General features: G+C 43.4%; 1 protein-coding gene across 7 annotated transcripts in view; it reads left to right on the forward strand.

Annotated features, from left to right (window-relative positions):
- The first annotated feature begins 227 nt into the window (after positions 1-227).
- The window catches only part of Ccdc150 (coiled-coil domain containing 150), a 78,470-nt gene continuing 58,399 nt past the window's right edge, over positions 228-20,298 (forward strand). For 2 of the 7 annotated variants that reach the window (XM_063259477.1, XM_063259478.1), the window contains exons 1-5: positions 12,024-12,307; positions 12,404-12,570; positions 15,680-15,900; positions 16,016-16,194; positions 17,779-17,847. In XM_063259477.1, coding sequence (XP_063115547.1) covers positions 12,290-12,307; positions 12,404-12,570; positions 15,680-15,900; positions 16,016-16,194; positions 17,779-17,847 — 654 coding nt within the window. In that variant the 5' untranslated portion in view covers positions 12,024-12,289. Of the gene's footprint in view, positions 372-993; positions 1,168-11,824; positions 12,308-12,403; positions 12,571-15,679; positions 15,901-16,015; positions 16,195-17,778; positions 17,848-20,298 lie in introns of those variants that run through there. The other 5 variants (XM_063259481.1, XM_063259480.1, XM_063259479.1 and 2 more) reach the window with 5 other exon arrangements.

The following is a 20,298-nucleotide window of genomic DNA, read 5'->3' on the forward strand; positions in this document are numbered from 1 at the left end:
ACACCTGTCCTCATAGAGTCACAGCTAAATCTGCGCAAAAGAAATCATAGTGAAAATAATTGGCTCGTTGCATGGACACTTTACATTTCCACTTTCCACAATGAGAGCTTTATTTGGTCCCTCCAGCTGAATTATGCATGCGGTGCTCATTTTTCTTTCATTGGACCAGCTCAGTTTGATGACTGCGTCCTAACAGCTGTGGCTTGATGGGCACCCTCTGGAGCTCAGGAGGCTGGGCGGTGTGGAGAATGAGACTGCCCAGATCGATTCTGCCAGCCACCTAAGTAGATGAGGCCTCAGCTCCGCTCTGACTGCGTTCGTTAGAAGGCTGCAGCGTTTCTTGGCAGTGCCCGGGGGCAGCCGGGAGCGAGGTAACAAGCATCCTTCTGACTTAGCCATAGAAATGCAAAGCCGCGTTGCGTTTTCACTTAGAAGGCTATTCATTAGTTTCTGCAAATGTATGGTCTTAAAGCAATACTCAGCAAGCAACGCTGCAGATTGGTTATTTTAAATGCTTCCTCATTCTTAGCTACTTACACTCAGAAACACCTTATTAACTTACCTGTCAAGCAGCTAAGGAATAATTTATACGGAAGAAATGAGAGACAAGACAAGCAGATTCTACGTGGTTTTCTCTCCTGTCCATCACGAACAAGGACAGAGGCTGGTTTCTCCTTTAAGAGGTCAGTCTGAGCTGGTATTGTTTTGCTTTTTTTCATTTTTAAAGCTCCTTAGTGAGATCTATGATTTTCCTATTATTCAGAGGTTGCTTGATCCGCTAGTCTTACGACATCTTAGACACATGTTCTAATCTTGGGCTCCAGCCTGCCGCACGAGATTCTTTCGTCAAAGTTAGCAGACCTGGGCTGGTTCCCGAGGCGTGGTGGACACCACGGGGCCCACGGGAGGTGAGGGAGGGACTACATATCCCGGCGTGCCCCGACTCCGAGCACATGAATGTCGTCACATTGCGCCTGCGCATTTCTTGCAAGCCGCCGGATTTCCGCCTGGGGGCCACCTGCGCCGGGAGCCTGCTGGGCCCGGAAACTGCACTTCCCGGCAAGCCTTGCTGCGGGCTCTTCTGCGCACCGGAGCGACCTCGCCAGGCAGCGGGTTGGTTTAAAGTGCGGTCAGGCGCTGTTATGTTTGGGAGTGATGGACTGCTGGGTGAGGCTTCGGCTGTGAAAACGGGGCTGAGGCGGGCCCCCTCCTTCCTTCGCGCGCGGAGCCCACCATACCCTCAGGACCCCCCAGGAAGCCACAGAAACGACTGGGGGTGCATTGACCGTGCCCCGGCTGAGGGACGCGGTCCTCCGAGGCCGGACGATTCGCTCCGACTCCTCGTTTCTGTCTTTATGTAGACTTTAGGACGGAGTTTTTCCGGGAGCGGTGTTTCGATGGCAATATTCCATTTTGACCACCAGCTGTCCTATTGAGAATTTTCGTTTGGTCCTTGCTATTTCTCCAGTCCTGGCACTTGTCCTACAACAACCATTGACTCAAACAGCAACACGTAGGACAACCCATGACATCTTGCTTCTCCTTCTCCACATCTCTTAGTTATGCTGGCAACTTTCCTCAGGTGGAACATCTATGCTCAGCACCATGCTGATTTAATCCAGCTGGTGTTAAGCTGACCACCAGTTTTTAATCCATAACGAGGGGTCTCAGTGATTCCCTTAAAAGTTAAGTTAGATCGCAGCAGTCCTCAGTTCTGAAGCATCTCATGGTTTTGAACATCACAGTAAAAATCAAACCTGTGCAGTGGTGAAGATCCTGTGTGATCTGATCCCATTATTGTCCTCTAACCTCTTCTCACTATTCTGTGATTCCTTGCCAATCAAAGTAAGTTTCTGTTTGTGGGCCCATCAGATGATCTAATTTAGTTTTTTTTCACTTAACATTCACTCTTAGATAGCCACAGAGCTTCACTCCTGATTTTGACAGGACTTGACTCAGTTATCTTCCCAGTGAGGTGCTTGATTTGACCACTGTTTAAAATTAAGGTCAGCTGGGCAGAATGGCACATGCCTGTAATCCCATCACTCTGGGAGGCTGAGGCAGGAGTTCAAGCCTGGCCCAGATGACTTTGCAAGATCCTGCTCAAAATATTAAAGACTGTGGGGGTGGAGATGTAGCTCAGTGTGAAAGCCTTGGATTCAATGCCCAATACCAAAAAAAGAAAAAGGAAATCTATATTGGTGCCTCTTAGGTTCCTATTTCTCCATTGTACTTACTACCAGTCAAACAAGCTGCCTTTTATTTAATGTTTGCATTGTTTATTGTAATATAAGGACCATGAGTACAGAGATTTTTGCCAGTTCTGTTTACTGGTGTACTGCTGAACACCCTAGTGCCTGTAACAGTATCTTCTGGTAAATCCTGATTTGTTAGAGTGGATACAGATGGTATTATTGACCCAACTCTTTTCCAGTGGTTGTAGTAAAAGCTGAGTCCCTGTCCTGTTAGTTGGAACCAACAGCACATAGCTGTAGCAATTGCTAGGTGTGCCTAGAGGTGGAACCTATGTCCACAATAGCAAGGACTGGATTCCCTTTTGAAGGCACCTGGTTTTTACTGTATATTTCTTGCAGCATTGGGTTTTTTTTAATGCCATGCTATGGCATAAAAAGCTAGAAACTCTTTGGAAATACTCTAAGCAGTGTTTAATAATAATTTATCTATATTGGTTTAATAAGGATATCCTTGAGTGAGTTTTTTAGAAATAACAATTCGTATTTTCCTGTCACTGTTAGCACCAAGCATCAGGGTGTAGGTGTCAGGCAGCATTCAGTATTTGTTCCTTTTCAAAAATAACAAGAAAGACACACATTAAGGCTGTTGTCCCTTTGCTGGAATACTAGTAACTGAAAGTTGTACTTTTCTTGAGGGCCTTGGGCTGAGTTACAGAGCGGTGCTTAGTGCGGCTCTGCCGAGGGGCTGTGGTTTGTGGCTGAGAGTGGCCTTTCTGCTGCCCCTGCTCTGGGCTTTCCAGTGGAAGAGGACAGGCTGGGCTATTAGTGGCTGCAGTAAAAGTGAAGTCTTTTTTTGACTTTAAGCCTGAACTGGATAGATACCATCACTGGATCCCTGGTCCTTTTCTCACACTTTTTTCACAAACAGGGACCAAGGAGGTGCCCTCAAAGAGGAGGTGGGACCCTCAAATGCCCCTCACCACCACCGCACAGAGTAGATGGTGGGTTTGTTGACCTTTGTCACAGAAAAGCTTTTCAGGTCGCCTTAGTTAGAGGCATAGGCAGATTTGTTAAACAGAAAGGAGGGGATTTGCTTGAGGGTGAGGCCCATCGTGGTCTGGGGGTAACCTCAAGGTGGGTGATCTGGGATGTTTCTCATTTACTGAGTGTCTGTTTCCATAAGGTCAGGTTGCTCATCGGTGGGCTAAAGACAAGACCTTCGTTTGCAGGTGTTTGAAGTTTGGAGCCATGGTACCCAGTTTAATGCTGTTTCTCTGAGAGTGGAGGTCCTTGGAATTTGTGGATTTATAGTATCAGATGAAATGCAGGCCCAATTTATAGACTTACTGTGTGGTTAAGACTCTTAGAAATTTAGGGGTGAGAGGAAGAGAGCCCTAAGAGTGAAAAGAGCATCATAACCATGGGTAACCTCTATGGAAGTTAGTTGTGAATGAATTTGTAGGAATAACAGTTTGTGTTTTCCTGTCATTGTTACCATGAAGCGTCAGGGTTTACATCGCTGCATCGGCTGCAGCTGCAGTTCCCTTAAAAGCATGATTGTGAAGTTAACAGTTTCTCTTGTCTCCTTTTTACCTGTCTGTATTTCTTTTACATCATTTTAACAGTCTCAGGTAGAGAGACCCTTCCTGTGACTGTTAAGGTGGGCCTCTTGCCTCCCGGCTGTCTCTGCCCCCTCCCTGACTTCCACCTTGACATTCATTGGTGGGTTTGTGTTTCCTCATGGTGGAAATGAACAGTGTAAGATGGGGCTTGCGGGGAGGGAGGGTTTCCAGTTAACCCTGAGACTGCTCTTTAAGAAATCTCCAAAGGCTACCTTGACCTGTTTAGTTTTTTGAGCAGGTGGCTTCTCAATGACCTGAACAAGGTCAGGACAACGCCACATACTTCATTCAGAAGCTTTGTCCTCTGCCTGCTGACAGTCAGGGTTCCAGCCGCCTTGATCTCCCCTCCCTTCCTCAGCGAGTTTTCTAGTAACTTCCTCCTCCTTGGAGGCTGGGGGCAAGTTGGTGCCTTCTGTGTGGGAGTACTTTCCTCTCTGGAAGCCTGAGAAGCTTTAGTGAAAGCTGATACAAATCAATTCCTACCCCAACTCACAGACTTTCTCTTCCATAGGCAAGCAAAGCAGTTTAACTTGAATTGTTTCTTGATTCAGTTTTATGGTTAAATGTGCATATATCTATAAAATAAGTAGATCGTAATCATCTGAGGGAAATATCAATGAAATTGGAAATATCAACGAAATTAGGTATTTCAGCAGTTACCTAATTGAATTAGGAAAAACTGTAGGTGAGAATCTGTATCCTGTTCAAATGATGTGGGACAAATTTCTATTCCATGTCCTGTACCCTCCGCCAAAGGTGGATCTTCGGTGTATGTGCGTTAGTGTTACGTGCTTGGCTTCTGATGTAAGTGAAAACAGGTGTTCGTTACAGGATCCCCACCACCTGGTCCTGACAAGGTCTTCCTTCCCACACGGCTACTTGCTTCTTATTTTTCCACCAGCTATTGCCTGAGACTGCCGTGTATCAAAAGAAAGTGACAGAAACAGTGTTTTTCGCATGTAGGCAGAGGTTGAAGGTGACTGGTTTTGTCAAAACATTCGAGGTTAACCTAAGCTTCTCTGGGCTTTCCCGTGTGTGTCCTGATCCTGGGCCGCTGACATTCAAGTGTGAGGCACTGCATGGCAGGCTGAAGGAGAGCCCTTCACTCTGGCATCCCAAGAGAGAAGCCTAAAGACAGCTGCTGTCATTTCTGTCCTTTTTATCAGAAAAAAATGAAAGCTAATCACCCTTTGCCGATTTATTCAGCCACCGCGAATCACGTGGATGTTCCAGCCTGGGAGGCTGGGCAGGGGAACTGTTCAGCTCCTTGGGAGAGGGGGGGACACAGAAGCCAGTGGTGACTATTGTAGCCCAGTGACACCCTCACCTGCCATGATTTGGCTTGGTGTGGGCCATGTGGAGTTATCTAAGTGTTTTGTTTTTTTAAAGGAAATCATCTGTTAATAAGTCTAAAAGAAAATTCAAACTTTTAGATGTCTTTTTTGCTTTTAATTGGGATAATCATACATGTGCGTGGGTTACAGTTGTGATGGTTTGACATATGTAGAGAATGTGTCATGGTTGCATCAGAGCAATTAGCATTCCTATCTCCATGAATGTTTCTGATTTCTTTTGTTGTTTTTATAAAATATGTAGTAAATTGTTGTGAGTTGTGGTCTCTGTTGGGACACAGAACATGAGAGAACTTGGTAGCAGTAATCTGTTGAGTCTTGTTTTGTGGCCCCACGCCTGGTCTGTGCTGGAGAGAACAATGTATGCTGTGGTTCTTGGAGGAAGTGTTCTGTGGGTGTCTGCAGTCCATGGATTGTTGGTACCACTTGAAATTAATTTTATTGGTACTCTTTTGACATACAGAATGATGATAGGCAATTTGTACATAATGTATTGTTTTTTGTCTTTATAAGACAGGGTCTCACTATGCAGTTCAGGTCACCTTGAGCTCACTTTGTAGCCCAAGCTGGTCTCCAGCTCATAATGATCCTTCTGCCTCAGCCTCCTGAGTGCTGAGATTACTAGCATGCGCCACCATGCCTGGCTTATGATAGTCATTCTTTTGGGAGTGAGATGCAATCTCAGTGTTGTTTTAATTGGCAATTCTGAGATGACCAGTGATGCTGAACATTTTTCATATGTTTATTTGCTGTTTATACTCCTTCATCTGAGAAGTGTCTATTCATTTCAGATACCCATTTTTGTAGTGGGTCTCTAAATTTGGAGGATCTGATTTTTTGTTTGTTTTGTTTTGATTTTTAGTTCCTTATGTTTTCTAAATATTAGTCCTTTGTCTGAAGAATAGCTGGTAAAATTTTTCCCATTTATGAGTTGTCTCTTCATTCTGTTGGTTTCTTTTGCTGTGCAGAAACTTTATTATGACAAGATCCCATTTGTTGATGTTTTGTAATGTTCATGTATGGTCAGGATTTTGTTCATAAAGTTTTTTGCCTACATCTGTGTGTTCAAGAGTTCTTCCTAGTCTGTCTTCCAGTAGATTTAGTGCTTCTGCTTTAATATTTAGATCTTTGGTCCATTTCAGTTTTAGTTTAGTGCATGGTGAGAGAGATGAGTCTAGATTTAATCTTTTGCATCTGGGAAGGCACTTTTCCAGCACCATTTATAAAGAAACTTTGTTCCGGTGAAGGTATTTGGTCTCTCTGTCAAAGATAAGATGGTGCTTAAGGTGGATTTGGAGTTGTTTCTGCATCTTCTACTCTGTTCCATTGATCCTTGGGTCTGGTTTGTTTGTTTATTTGCCAGCAACATGCTGGTTTTATCCTGATATCTTTGTATTGTAATTTCAACTTGGGGATTGTGCTGCTCCCTGCCTTGCCTTTGTTGCCTGGAATTACTGTGCTATTCTAGGTCTCTTCTGACTCCAAATGAGTTTTAGGGTTGTTTTCTCTGGTTCTATGAGGTGTGCTGTTAGTATTTTGACAGGGAATTCATTAAATATGTATAATAGTTTTGGAAGTGTGGTCATTTTCACTGTATTGGTTCTGCCTGTCCAAGAACAAAGAATATCTTTCTATTTTCTGATATCCTCTTCAATCTCCTTTTTCAGAGTACTATAGTTTGCAATGTAAAGATCTATTATTTTATTATTGATTGCTAAATATTGCATTTTTCTTGATGCTATTGTGCAAAATGTTGTTTCCCTAATTTCTCTCCCAGTAAGTTTGTTACTTGTACATAGGAATGCTATTGATTTTGAATGTTGAGCTTTATCCTTCTATGCTACTGAATTTGGTTATTAAATCTAGCTGTCTTATGGAATTTTTGGATTCTTGTATGTAGAGCATCATGTCATCTACAAATAGTAATTTAACTTCTTCCCTTCCTATCTTATTCCTTCTACTTCTTTCACTTGTCTAATTGAACTATATTAAATAGTGCTGATAGTGAACATCCTTGTCTTGTTTCAGATTTTAGGTTCAAAGCTTTCAGTTTTTGTCCATGTAGTATGATGTTGGCTATTGCTTTGTCATAGATGGCTTTTATCAGATTGACATAAAGACCATCGATTCTAGTTTTCTATGGGCTTTTTAAAAAATCATAAATAGGTGTAAGGCTTTGTCAAAAACTTTTTCTGCATCTGTTGAGATGTGGTTTTTGTCCTTGTTACTGTGGTGTGTTACATTTATTGATTTGAATATATTGAATTATCCCTGCCTCACTGGGAGGCCTGGTGTGTAATCCTCCAGCTGCTTGGTCATGGTATATAATCTTCTTGATGATTTGCTGCATTCTCTTTCCCTGTATCGTATTAAGGATTTTTGTATTTACATTCATTAGAGAGATTGGCCCATAGTTCTTTTTTGGCTGGATTCTTCTCTGGTTTTGATAACAGGGTAATGGTTGCTTCTAGGAATGAGTTTGGGAGTATTGCTTCCCTTTCAATTCTGTTAAAGAGTTTCAGGAGTAGTAGCATTAGGTCTTCTCAAAATTGCTGATAGCATTCAGTAGTGAATCTGTGAGGACCTAGGCTTTTCTTTGTGGATTATTTTTTAAAATTACTTCTTCACTTTCACTGACTGATACTGGGTTATTTAGAATTTTTATATTGTCTTCATTCAGCTTTGGTAATTCATATGATTCAGGGAGTCTTTTCATTTTTTCTGCATTTTCCATCTTTTAGAACACAGGTTTTCAAAGTAGGTACTGATGGTCTTCTGGAATTCTGAAGGATGTATTGTGATTTTACCTGTTTCATTCCTAATTGCATGGATCTGAGTCTTTTCTTTCCTTTTTTTGATAAGGTTAGTTAAGTTTGTCTATTTTAGTTAATCTTTCAAAGAACCAACTCTTCGTTGATTCCTTATATTTAATTTGAATTGCATTAATATCTGCTCTAATCTTTATAATTTCCTCCCTTGTTAACTTGCTCTTCTTTTTCTAGAAAATCAAGGTTCAACATTGGGCTATTTATTTGAGTTTGCTCTGTTTTTCTTTTTTTCTTTTTTTAAATTTGATTTTAAAGAGAATAAAACCAAACAAAATTGAATAAAGTCAATCAAAGCAAAACAATGAATTGGGATAGGGGAAAGGAGAAAAGAAAGAAGGGAAAATATTTTATATATATATACTGTACTACTAATCTCTGTTCATCAAAAAGAACAGTTTGTGCTTTCGATGTTTGATTGATCATTTTTTTCATGCCTAAATCTTGTAATTTGAACAACTATTTTGAAGATAACAATGTGCAATATATTAACTAGTGTTAGTTTTATTTTGCTTTGGAATTTCACATCATAGTTTTTATTATTTTTGTTGTTGTTTTGTTTTTAAAAGAAAAAAGCAATGAAAATGATACAGAACCTCAAAATAATAAATCAACAATGGCTACTATAATGCCTCTTGTTATGTTCAAAATAGCTGCCTATAGCATCAGACATAATAAAATCAAACAAAATGGAACAGAATTAAACCAATCAAAATAAAGCGAAGTGATACAGGAATTCAAAACAAGATATTAGGAAATTGACAGTGACTGCCATAATATATCATGTTATCTTCAAAATAACTGCCCATACCTTCAGACATAATAATAGAATCAAACAAGCAAAGAAACAAAAAAACCCAGTGAAAACATTATAGGACTTCAAATCCAGTTAATAGAAAAATAACAATGACTACCACCTTCCCTTTTTAGATGTTTCCTCCTCTTTCCCTTTCTAGTATCTATTGTACATTTTGGATTCCACTGACTCCTTCAGGTTTTTTATGCCAGGGAGACAGCACGACGTTCACCCATATGAATCTGAACCATTTCACCCATGAACATGATCTCAGGTTACATCCATTTACCTGTAAGGCCCTTGAGGTCATCCTTCTTTATAGCTGAGTAGTTTTCCATTGTACAAAAATACCATATCTTGTCCATTCTGCAATTGATGGGAAAGCTACCCCAACTTTTTTATGGGCCCCTGTTGCATGGAGCATTGTCTTTTCTCTTTCAACCTTTAGTCCATGGATTTTCTTTTGAGTTAAATGTATTTCTTATGAACAGCATATTGATAAAGTCCTGTCTCCCAGTCCACCCTGTTTTTTTATCAGTAACTTGTGATCTATGTTAATGATTATAGTCAGCATGCATTGACTCGTCTCTGCCGTGCTATCCTTCTGCCATTGGTCCCCCACTTTTCTGCTCCATTCCGTTGCCTGCCCTGCTCGCTGATCCGCCTCTGCTACTATTCCTGAAACCGTGGTCATCTTTATCTCTCTCTAGCATATCCTTTAGAACTCTTTGTAGGGTTGGTTTGGTGGTCTTGAATCTCTTCAGCTCTTCTTTATCATGGAAGTATCTTATCTCTATTAATTTTGAAAGATAGTTTTACAGGGTATCTCAATCTGGGTGCATCAATTTCTCCATTAATTTTGAAAGATAGTTTTGCAGGTTGTTTTCTTTCAAGATGTGAAACACTTGACCGTCAGCTCTTCTTGACTTCATGATTTGTGTTGAGAAGTCTATCATGGTTCGTACAGGTTTTCCTTTATAGATGATGTTTCTTTTTCCTAACAGCCTTTAGTATTATGTTCTTGTGCTGAATTTCTGGGACTGCTCTGTTTTTTTGATGTGGGAATTCAATATGAATTTTCCTCATAGGACTGCTTTCATTGCATCCCCTAAGTTCCAGTATGTTGTATTGACATTATCATTTAATGGTAGAAACTGTCTAATGTCTTCTTTTATTTCACCTGTGATCCATTGGTTCTTAGGAGGTCATTACTTTGTTTTCATATGTTTACGCCGTTTTTGTGGTTTCTTTTCCACTGAGGCCCAGTTTCATTGCACTATGGTCTGGTAATGTGCCTAGATTAGGTTCAGTGCCTTTGCATTCCTTGGCATGCAGTCTTCAATTCAGCCTATTTTATGTGATGTAAATATAGCTCCCCTTGCAAGTTTGGTTTACATTTGCATGAAATGCCTTTTTGTATTTCTTCACTTTCAGTCTGTATGTTTCTTTTACTGGTGAAAATCCAGACAATATATTATTGATCTCATTTTTAAAATCCTTTTACTCAATTTAAATCACTTAGTTGGAGAATTAAATCCATTTACCCCTAAAGTTATTGATAAGCAAGGAGCCACTCCTGCTGTACAGCTAGTTTTTGTCTTGTGCACCTTTCTTCCTTTCGTCTCTGTGTTTTGCCAGTTTTCTGTATAAAGTTTGATGATTTTCTCTCTTGTGTGTCTGCTGGTGACTTTTATCCTTTACCACCTTTTTGCTGCTAGTGCAGGACTTCCTTGCATTTTTTGTAATAATGATTAGGTAGTAGTCAATTGCCTAAGTTTCTGCTTGTGAGAAAGACTTTATTTCTCCTTCATTTCTGAAGAATAACTCCTGTGGGTATGCTATTTGTATTTGACAGGGTTTCCTGTCCCCCACCTTCAGGTCTTTGAATATATCATTCCGTTCCAACCTCTAAAGCTTCTGCTGAGAAATCTACTATTAGTCCATTGGGAATTTCCTTTCATGTGGTTTGATATTATTCCCTTGGTATTTTTAAAATTCATTTTTCTTATATTTTTGATAGACTGACTATAATATGCTTTAGAAAGGAATGCAGTTCAGTGCATTTCAGCAATTACATTGCTGAATGTATTTGAGATCCTTATAGTTTCCTGGACCTGGATATATATATATATATATATATATGCATATGCGCCAACCATCTAACCAACCAATTTGGGCACTGCCTGTGGGCATCTCTGTCCTGTGCTACCTCAGTGGCCTGTGCTGCTGAGTTTGTGGAATTGTCTTGCCAAGTGCTGCACAGGGGTGGTGTTGCTCTGGAAGGCCCTGGGTGCACTGACCGTCAGTAGCTGAGGACTGCGTGGGGCCAGGCTGCCCTCAGCGTCTGAGGGTTGTGCAGCTCCCTCCTGAGGGCCTCAGGAGACCGCCTTCCCCAGGGTGCGCTGCCCTGCTGCTGCCTTGGACCCAGGGCCAATAAGCAGAGCTGCGTGGCTGCTGCTTGTGGCTTTGGGAAGCTGAGAGGGTGTCACCTTCTGCCTGGGTGCTGCCAGGGCCTGGGTAGGCCGCCAGTTACTCCCAGGTTTGTGACGCAGCCAGCAGTTGGGGCCACCAAACCAGTGTGCACAGCCAGGGTGGCTGAGGTGCCAGGGCAGGACCCTAGTGGGCACGGGCAGGGTCACAGACAGCCTTGGGGAGGACTGGGCTGGGGAGGGCGTAGCCTAGGCTGGCTCTCTCTTTGGGGCAGTGTGGTAATGAGTGTCCTCCGAGCTTCCCTCAGGGGCAGGGGCCTCTCCTAACCAACCTTCCCCACTCTCTGCAGTCCCCCGATTCAGGGTTGGTCCGCCTGAGGAGCAGCCCGGCAGCGCTGCATGCTAGTTCCCTCTGTGTGGGTTCACTGTGTGTCCCTGCAGCCTCGCCGCCATCTCCGCTTCGCTCTTGTCACTGTCCTCGGGTACACCAGCAGAACATGGTGTCTGTTTGGTCCTGTGGACAGATGTGCTCCAGGCAACACTAGTGGCCCTCTGGTGACAGCCATCTTCGGATCTCTCACTTGGTTTCCCTGAGATTTGGGGGTGGAGCCGGGAAATCTCATGTCACTGGCTGAGGAAGATCTTCGTTTCTGCTGTGAAGTTAAGGCTGTAAATTGTTTTTTAATTGCTGCTTCAATGTAGAATGTTAAGTTGGAAAATGGGTTATTTTACAGCATCTCTTCAGAGATCTAAGCATAGGCCTCTTTCACAAAGGTTAGCTGAAAATAACCTAGTTATCAAGAGGTGAAAATAACTCCCTTGGCTAAGTCAGCACTCCTTGTATGTGACTAACAGGAGCAATAGGGTAGACTAGATTATGATGCAATAGCCAAGCACTCAGCAGTCTCAGGCTGATGGCTGGCTGCTCACTCACACTGTGTGACACAGGTCACAGGTCCTGTCCATGTCATCTTTACTCCAGGACCCTCGCACAGGGAGCAGACCTGTCCAGGATGTTGCTCATCAAGGCAGAGGGGAAAGAGAGGTGGTGAACAACAAACTGGTTCTTAATGCCTCTGCCCACCAAAGTAGGAGACGCGGCCATGCCCGAGCTCGGCGGGACAGTGGTGGGTCATCAGGCGGCGACTGCCCTCCCCGGTCACTGAGATGTGGTTTAATCGCAGGTGCACATGGACACTGCAGCGTGTAGACCAGTGGTCTCTCCGACCCACATCAACACCACCACGGCTTCCGGAACATTCACAGTGCTTCAGCAGAGGATGCGAGTAGTGGAGGAACAGACCAGTTCCCTGAGGGACGACCTAATCATGCTGGACGGCGGGGACAAAAGGTAGCACAGCAGAGTGGACTGGGTCTGTGTCCCTGGAGAACTCTGCCGCACTGCTTAGTGATGAGGCGCACAGTGGTCGGCAAGAGATGGGTGTGGGAGGGCCCTGAGGGTGGCGGGGCCGCCTGACATGGTGAGAAAAGCCCTGCGAGCCGGAGACTCGCTCCTGTGACGCTGACTGCCACTGTCCCTCCGCACAGTACTTGGCATGAGGTAAGTGTTCCGGTCACCTTCAACATGGCGCTGAAAAACAGCTAGTTTTTCATGTAATTAAAAAATTTTAGTTCTTATTTTAAAATCAATTAAGGGGAACGTCTAAAGCATTGCTTCATGCCATTCATTTGGTCTTCACTTTTTTCTCCCGTATTTATTGTAAGTTAAAAGACAGGCTTCAGATCTTTAAAGATTCCCCAACTGGGATGAGGTACTCAGAAAAGAACTGTTGCTTCCCTCAGTACTGCTGAAGAGCTGTTGGCTTTAAAAGTTGGGTGATCTGTGGCCTCAGGAATCTGGGGGCTTAAGCGTTGATATGGAATGTATTGGTGCATTTTTTTTAAAAAAGTTAATTTCTTGAATACTTCATTAAGGCATAATATAGTACATAGTTGTTATTAAACTACAAAATAAATAACTCTTTAGCATTTAAAGATTAGATTTGGTACGCCAGGCATGGTAGCAAGCACCTGAAATTTCAGCGCTCAGGAGGCTAAGGCAGGAGGATCATCATGAGGTCAAGGCCTACCTGAGCTACATAGTAAAGACCCTGTCTCAAAAAGTACCAAACAATAAAGTGAATGCTGAGGCAATAGAAAATCCTAAGCCCTGGCCACAGTGGGGTACACGGACATCATGATACACATACACCTGGTGGAATGATTAAGTCAGGAGAATTAACATATCTACTCACACCTCACATACTCATTTCTGTGGTAAAAACATTTAAAATTACTCCTTTTGCAATTTAAAAATATCACACACAGCATCTAATTACTAATTATAGTCAGTGTGTTGCCCAGTGGATGGTAGAACTTCTTCCTCTATTGCAATAAAAAAAAACTTCAGACCCAGGAACTAGGGATGGAGCTCAGTAAGAGTGTTTGCCCACCGCGCATGAGGTCCTGGTTCTGTCCCAGGACTGCAGAGGACGGCAGGAGTAGAGGAATGAAGGAAGAAGAAAGGAGGGGTGGGGGAATGGGAAGGAGGGAGGGAGGAGGCGAAGGTGAGGGAGGGAAGGGAGCGTCACAGTGTGCAGAGTCTCCTCCCAGCGTGTGGTTGTCTTTTTCACTCTGTTCTTTCCTTGGCTGTGCACAACTTTAGTTTGATGTAGTGTCTGCCTGTCTGCTTTGCTTTGGTAGCTTATGCTTTGGGATCATACCCAAGGAGTCATTGCTAAGCCTAAATTCAAAGAGCTTCTTCCTTATATTTTTCCCTGGTAGCTTCAGGTCCTATGTTTGGGTCTCTGATCAGTTTTGAGTTGACTCTTGTATATGGGTCCAGTCACTTTGCATATGGATAATCGGTGTCCCTAACACCATTTAATGAAGAGACTGTCCATTCCCCACTGTGTATTCTCGCAGCTTTGTTGAAAATCAATTGAATGTAAGCACATAGGCTTATTTCTGGCTGGCTGTCCTCTTCCACCAGTTGATGTGTCTTTTTATGCCATGCTATTTTGACTACAATAGCTTTGTGCTATAGCTGGAACTTTGGTAGGTGTTTTTGCTCTCAACTGTTTTGGCTGTTGGGGATCTTTTGTTATCTATATGAATTTTAGGGATGTTTTTAATCTGTGCAAAATGCTATTAAAATTTGGATAGGGATTGCTTTGACAATACATTGGTTGGGTAGCATGGGTAGTTTAACAGTGTTAGCTCTTCCCACTCGTGATATTGGGATGTCTTTCCACTTATTTGTGTCATCTTTAAATCTTTTGTTAGGGTTCTGTAGTTTTAGAGAAGAGATTGTTTATCTCCTTGGTTAAATTTATTCCTGTTTGTTTTTGATTCTGTAGCATGTGGGAATTGTTTTCCTGGTTTTTCAGGAATTGTTTTTCAGGTAGTTTAATGTTGATGTATAGAAATGCAACTGAGTTTTGTATGTTAATGTTTTATATTGCATCTTTACTGAATTTATTAGTTCTTTGGTGGTGTCTTCAGTGTTTTCTGCATATAATATCATATCTTAGAAGCCAGGGATGGTGACACAGGCCTATAATACCAGCACTTGGGAGGCTGAAGCAGGCGGATTGCTGTGAGTTTGAGGCCAGCCTGGGCTACATAGTGAGTTCAAGGCTGGCCTGGACTACATGGCAAGACTGTGTCTCGTGAAATCAAAGCCAAAATAAAACAAAACAAAACAGCATATCATAGCAAAATGAGGCAGTTGCACTTCTTCCTTCCTGATCTGAATGTCTTTCAATTCTTTTTCTTGCCTAATTCCGTGGCTGGGACTTTCAGCACTGGTGAATAGTAAAGAGAACAGGCACTTTTGTCTTGTTCCTGATCTTAGAGCAAAAGCTTTCAACCTGGCACCGTGAAGTGTGTCCTCTGAGGGCTTTTCACATGCGGCCTTTATTGTGTTGAGGAACATTCTTTGTAATTTGTGGAGAGCTTTTATCTTGAAAGGATGTTGGATTTGGTCAAATGCTTTTTCTGCTGGCAGTTGAGCTTCTGACTACCCTGACCAGGAAGTGGACTGATCCAGCAGACTTGGACCTCTGTCATCCTACAGAGGTCAGAGCAGCCCCCACCTCCACCCCAGGCCCTTTCGCCTGCTCGCTCTGCTGATGACTGAAGCTGTCTACAGCAGCAGCAGACAGAGCACTCTGGCAGGTTCCTTCCGGGGAGAAACCAGGAACTCTGAGCCCAGTTGATGTGCACAGTTTTTCAATCACCATGTGCTTCTCAATTCATCTCTGGCCTTCTCGCAGGGAAACTGATTTGTGTGTGGGTGTTTACTCAGTGCATCTGGGGGCAGATGGAGAGTGAGCCTCTTCTACCTTGTGATGCAGCTGTCAAATAATTTTTATCAGAAAGGCTGCGTGGACTCGGGTTGGGGTCACCTCAGTACAGATGGCAACACGTAACACTATTTTATTGGGATCCTTGTCCAGAAGTCTGCTGGAAACTCCGAACTCTTTTGAAGACCCTGCCAACCAGAAAGTTGTTAGTCCCAAACAGAGTGAAGTGCTCTGTCCAGCAAAGACAAATGTCCTGTGGAAGAACTGTGAGTTTCTCGTAAATCGGATGTGCCATCTGGAAAGCCTCATCCAGTCCTTGAAGATGAACATCATTCGCCTGCAAACGGAAAAGGATTTGAATCCACAGAAAACAGGTACAGGGAGAGAAGAGTCACCGGAAGTGTGGCCCTGTGTGATGCTTGACGAGTTTATAACTTTGCCCTTTGCTCTCCTCCTCCTCCTGCCCGATGCCCTGCGGTGCTCTGGTAGCTATACTGAAGGATCGGCTGAATGTAATCCAGGAGGAGCATTCCAAAGATTTGAAGCTGTTGCATCTTGAAGTGATGAACTTGCGCCAGCAGCTGAGAGATGTGAAGGAGGAGGAGGACAAGGCGCAAGACAAGGTGCAGAGGCTGACCGCCACTCTGGAGATCGCCTCGGAGACCAAGGTTTGAGTCAGATTCTAAAGTACAGGCTTGCTGTTGGGTGCCAGCTGGAGAGGGCAGTAAACCTGTACTGCTGGCCTTCAGAAATAGGTGGCCGTGAAGCAAGGGTTCCTGGCACTGGACGTCTCTCTGCATTGATAACGTGCAGCACTGTGAACTGTCATTGTTTAGTGCCCTTCCCTGGGACAAGGGACAGGGAGCGTCCAGACATACGAGGCAGAGGCCAGATTCTCTTAAGAGCTTGTATGCTGTGTGGATAAGCAGGAAAAGAGCATAGAAAATGCTACGGGAGGGGAGGCCGGGAAGCAAGCATTGCAGAATAAGGCTCTGTGTTCGGGCGGTTGCGGGGTGAGGAGGCCGCCCTCTGTGGTGGGCAGGCAGGCGACAGGACGGAGGTGGGACTTGACCTGGACATTTAGGTAGTAAAGTGGAACGAGAAGGACATTTCAAGGAGCACCAGAGAGGCAGCAGAAAATGGGGCCTACTGGGAGAAGAGCTCTCCCTGACCAGGCAGGCCCTGTTACTTTGCAAGGCCTTCTGAGGTAGGCTGTTGTGGTAATGTGAGTGATTGGTTTTTAACAGTCCACAACTGGAGCCATGAGCGACACCGTGTGTCCAAGAGACGGCCACCTGTGCTCTCCCTGTAACCCGGGCCTGAGCCTTAGTTTTTCCACTGGGTATGGAATGTGTAAAGCAGTCCGACATGAGCAGGAGTTGGTTTATAGGAGGCAGGTAGGACACTAGCGAGGGATCCATTGAAGAGACTCAGAAAATCAAGAATGATCGTAGCAGGGCTTTTCCGACGTGGAGTGAGCAGGTTTCTGATGTAGAAGAGACAGAATAGGACCGTGTGGGGAAAGACAAGATGGTGGCGTGGCCGAGCGCTGTCGGGAAGAGAGGGCTCAGGTGGTGGGGCGCAGACGTGTGCCTGAGCCGTGAGAGCGACGTGCCGCCTGGTGGCCTTGCAGTGTTCTGGAAGGAGAGGGCTGTGTTACGGGAAAGCTGCTACACGCGATGGTACCGGATGGGGACTGAGACTCGGAGAGCAGTGCTGTGGGCTGATGTCTGGGATTGTGGTGTCATTAATAATAAGAGAGAGAAGAGGGAAGGAAAGCTGGGTTTTGTCCTCAGCACCTCAGCATAAATAATAGTTGAAGCTAGAAGAAGCAGTTCTTTTAAAAAAACAGGAATGTACCCTGTAAGAAACGTATCTAGTGTTCACCACCTTATCTTCTGTTTATTACTAAACTTGGCATGGGGAGCGGATTTGATTAATTACAATTTGTGTTCCAAAAGTGAAATGATAGCAGCCACTAAAGACATAAAATGACTCTTTAAAACCATCTCATTGTAGTAGTTACTTCAAACTTACAATAATAAGAAATATTTATAACTGTATGAACACAGCTTTTTGCCTGCCTGGCAAGCGCAAGGTTCTGAGTTCAATTCCCTGTATCCCCCTTCCCCAGCCCCAAACACCAGCTTTTGTAGGTTGACAAAAGAAAGTCTAGATTTGAACTGATACACCTAGACAATTTCTTCCTGTTGTTTTAGGTTATTTAGAACTTATTCTCTTTCTGCTTTTAGAAAAATGCAGCTATTATTGAAGAGGAGCTAAAGACCACAAAACGTAAAATGAACCTTAAAATTCAGGAGGTAAGACGAAAGAATGCTAGAGGGTCGACGGCTGTCAGACTGAAGACAAGAAATAAGGAGCTAGAAAGGGAGAACCAGGGAGTTCTTTGAAGGAAGGATACATGACTGTGTATTAGGGAGACTAAATCACGACACACAGGATTCGAGAGAGAGTCCCGGGCCTTGCGTTACCTCAGAGATCCCTTTTTCCTGAATATTGCCTTAAAACTAGAAAGAAATGTGCTCAGAGCCAGCAGGGAGTCGTCGTCACGTCCAGCTGTTCTTGCTTGTGTGAAATGGTACTGGATGGGGACTGAGCAGGAGAGCTCAGGAAAATCAAGTGGGCCCCTTGGTCAGAGTCTGTGTAGGAGGCATTTAGTAAAGTGCTCAGCCCCTTTTATCTGGAGTTTTCCTCTCGGCTGGGGCTTTGGAATCAGGAGGTGGGAGCTGTATGAAGCTGCTGGGCTAAGAGTGGCAGCTGAAGCAGTACAAGCAAGTCAGGACAGTTGCTCAGTCCACAGGCGTGACAGTGGCCCCTCATTGCAGTGCACCCGGCAGAATCAGTCAGTCCAAACCACAGCATCGCGTTGGGCTCAGGGATTCTTGTCCGTAAGCCAGTGCAGCAGGCATGCTCCTTAGGAAATTTCTTAGGAAAACATTTTTCAGATTATAATTGTAGTGCGTGAGGTGGTAAACACTGGTATCTAGAACATTCTCATATGGAGAGAAATTTACTTGCTGTTGATTGGATAAAAGCATGATCGCTCACTTTTAGAACATTAACAAAATTTCACATATGTTCATGGACTGTCTCTTATTCTTTTTCAGTGGACTACCTTTTAGAGAAGTTTTAGGTTTATATAAAAATTGTGGAGGAAGCACAGAGCCCTTCTGTTAATAATGCTTTAGAAATGAGTAATGCCTCAATAGTATATTTATCAAAGCTTCTTTCGGTGAACACGTGGTCTGTGTGTAATTATCTATAAAGGAGGCACAGGCTTCAACTTACCATTTTAAACAAGTAGCTGAATCCTTTAAAACTTCTATCACAGGAATGATAAGCAATTCAAACAGTGAAATATTGACGATAGTGGCCGACTTACAGATTGAACCCATGTAAAGGTGGTGAACTACAGTGCAAACTAGGTAGTCTGTGAGAACTCGGAAAGCTCTCGAGGACACGCTACTGCTCCATAGCTTGATTCAGGACTTAGAAAAGTGCATTGAAGTATCCCTAAAAAGGAAGTAATTATAATATGGTACAAAACCCTGAAAAAAACATGGCCCCAGTGAAAATACTGACTCACTCTTACATAAAATCCTAATACTTGTCATTGGAAGAAAAGGAATTCCTAAGATTGAAGAAGCAAAATTATATAAAGCTGCATAGCTCTCACTACATGAGAACTTAAGGCTTCTATGTTTAAAGTCTAAAACTAGTATTATTTTTAAAAGTAGGCAAAAGTTAATAATTTCCCCCTTTAAAGGATTTAAAACTGGTTTTTGCAACCTAAAAGACAGTGGGTAAGGAATAAAAGTATTAACCATTCAGAAAGAAGAAAAGGGCTAATAACCATATTAGAAGATGTTTAATCTCACTAGAAACAAAAAAATACAGAAATATTAAGGTGTTCTTTTTCCTTTATAAAATTAGAAATGATTTAGGGAATCATAGTATGTAGTCCTGGTAAGATTTATTCCAATACTATTGATAGAAGGTTAATATTGCAAAGAAAATTAGTGTTTCAGAGGTACCAGTAATCTAGTAAATTCTTTATGTATCACCCTGAGGAAACACATACTAAAAATATGTACAATAATTATAAAGTACATCCTTCTGTCATCTTCCTTGAGTTTTAGAAATACAATTTCTTTCACGCAAACATTACTTCACCCAGAGAACAGTGTGCTCAGCAGCTCCTGTTTGAAGCTAGAAGGCGTGTCTTCACTCACAGGGAAGCACTGGGTTTTCCCACGTCACCCACCACGCCTCACTCCGACTGTGGCCGCGTGCGTGGTGATTTCCCCCCACGCCGAGCCTGTCTCCTGTAACTTAATGAATCCGACACCTCTGCCTGGGTGTAAGGTCAGCCCCCAGTCAGGGCTTAGTCCCACAAACCCGCTCCCCACCCTCCGCTTCAGGCGCCAGCCACAATCTCAGGTTGTGAGCTGAGGGGTGAGTCGGGGTCCCATGACCACCCCTTTTGGCTCAGTTCACTGGAGTGGTTCACAGAACTCAGCAACACGTTTTTTATACATTTTAGTCTGAATTATACCATTGAGAATGTATTGTTTTGCAGATGCCTTGCATTTGATTTTTTTGGTGCATATTAGTGACACACAACAATGCGTTTCATGTTGGTATACTGGTATATGCATATCTTTCGCTAGATTAATTTCCTCCGTATCACCTCCCTTTCTCCCTGCTCCCCTCCCCAAGTCCTTTGCCCCATCTCTAAAGTCTCCCTTCGT

This window comes from Cavia porcellus, unplaced genomic scaffold, assembly GCF_034190915.1.
Source record: "Cavia porcellus strain 051 isolate PalLab524CR breed Dunkin Hartley unplaced genomic scaffold, mCavPor4.1 scaffold_12, whole genome shotgun sequence".
Taxonomy (NCBI): Eukaryota; Metazoa; Chordata; class Mammalia; order Rodentia; family Caviidae; genus Cavia; species Cavia porcellus.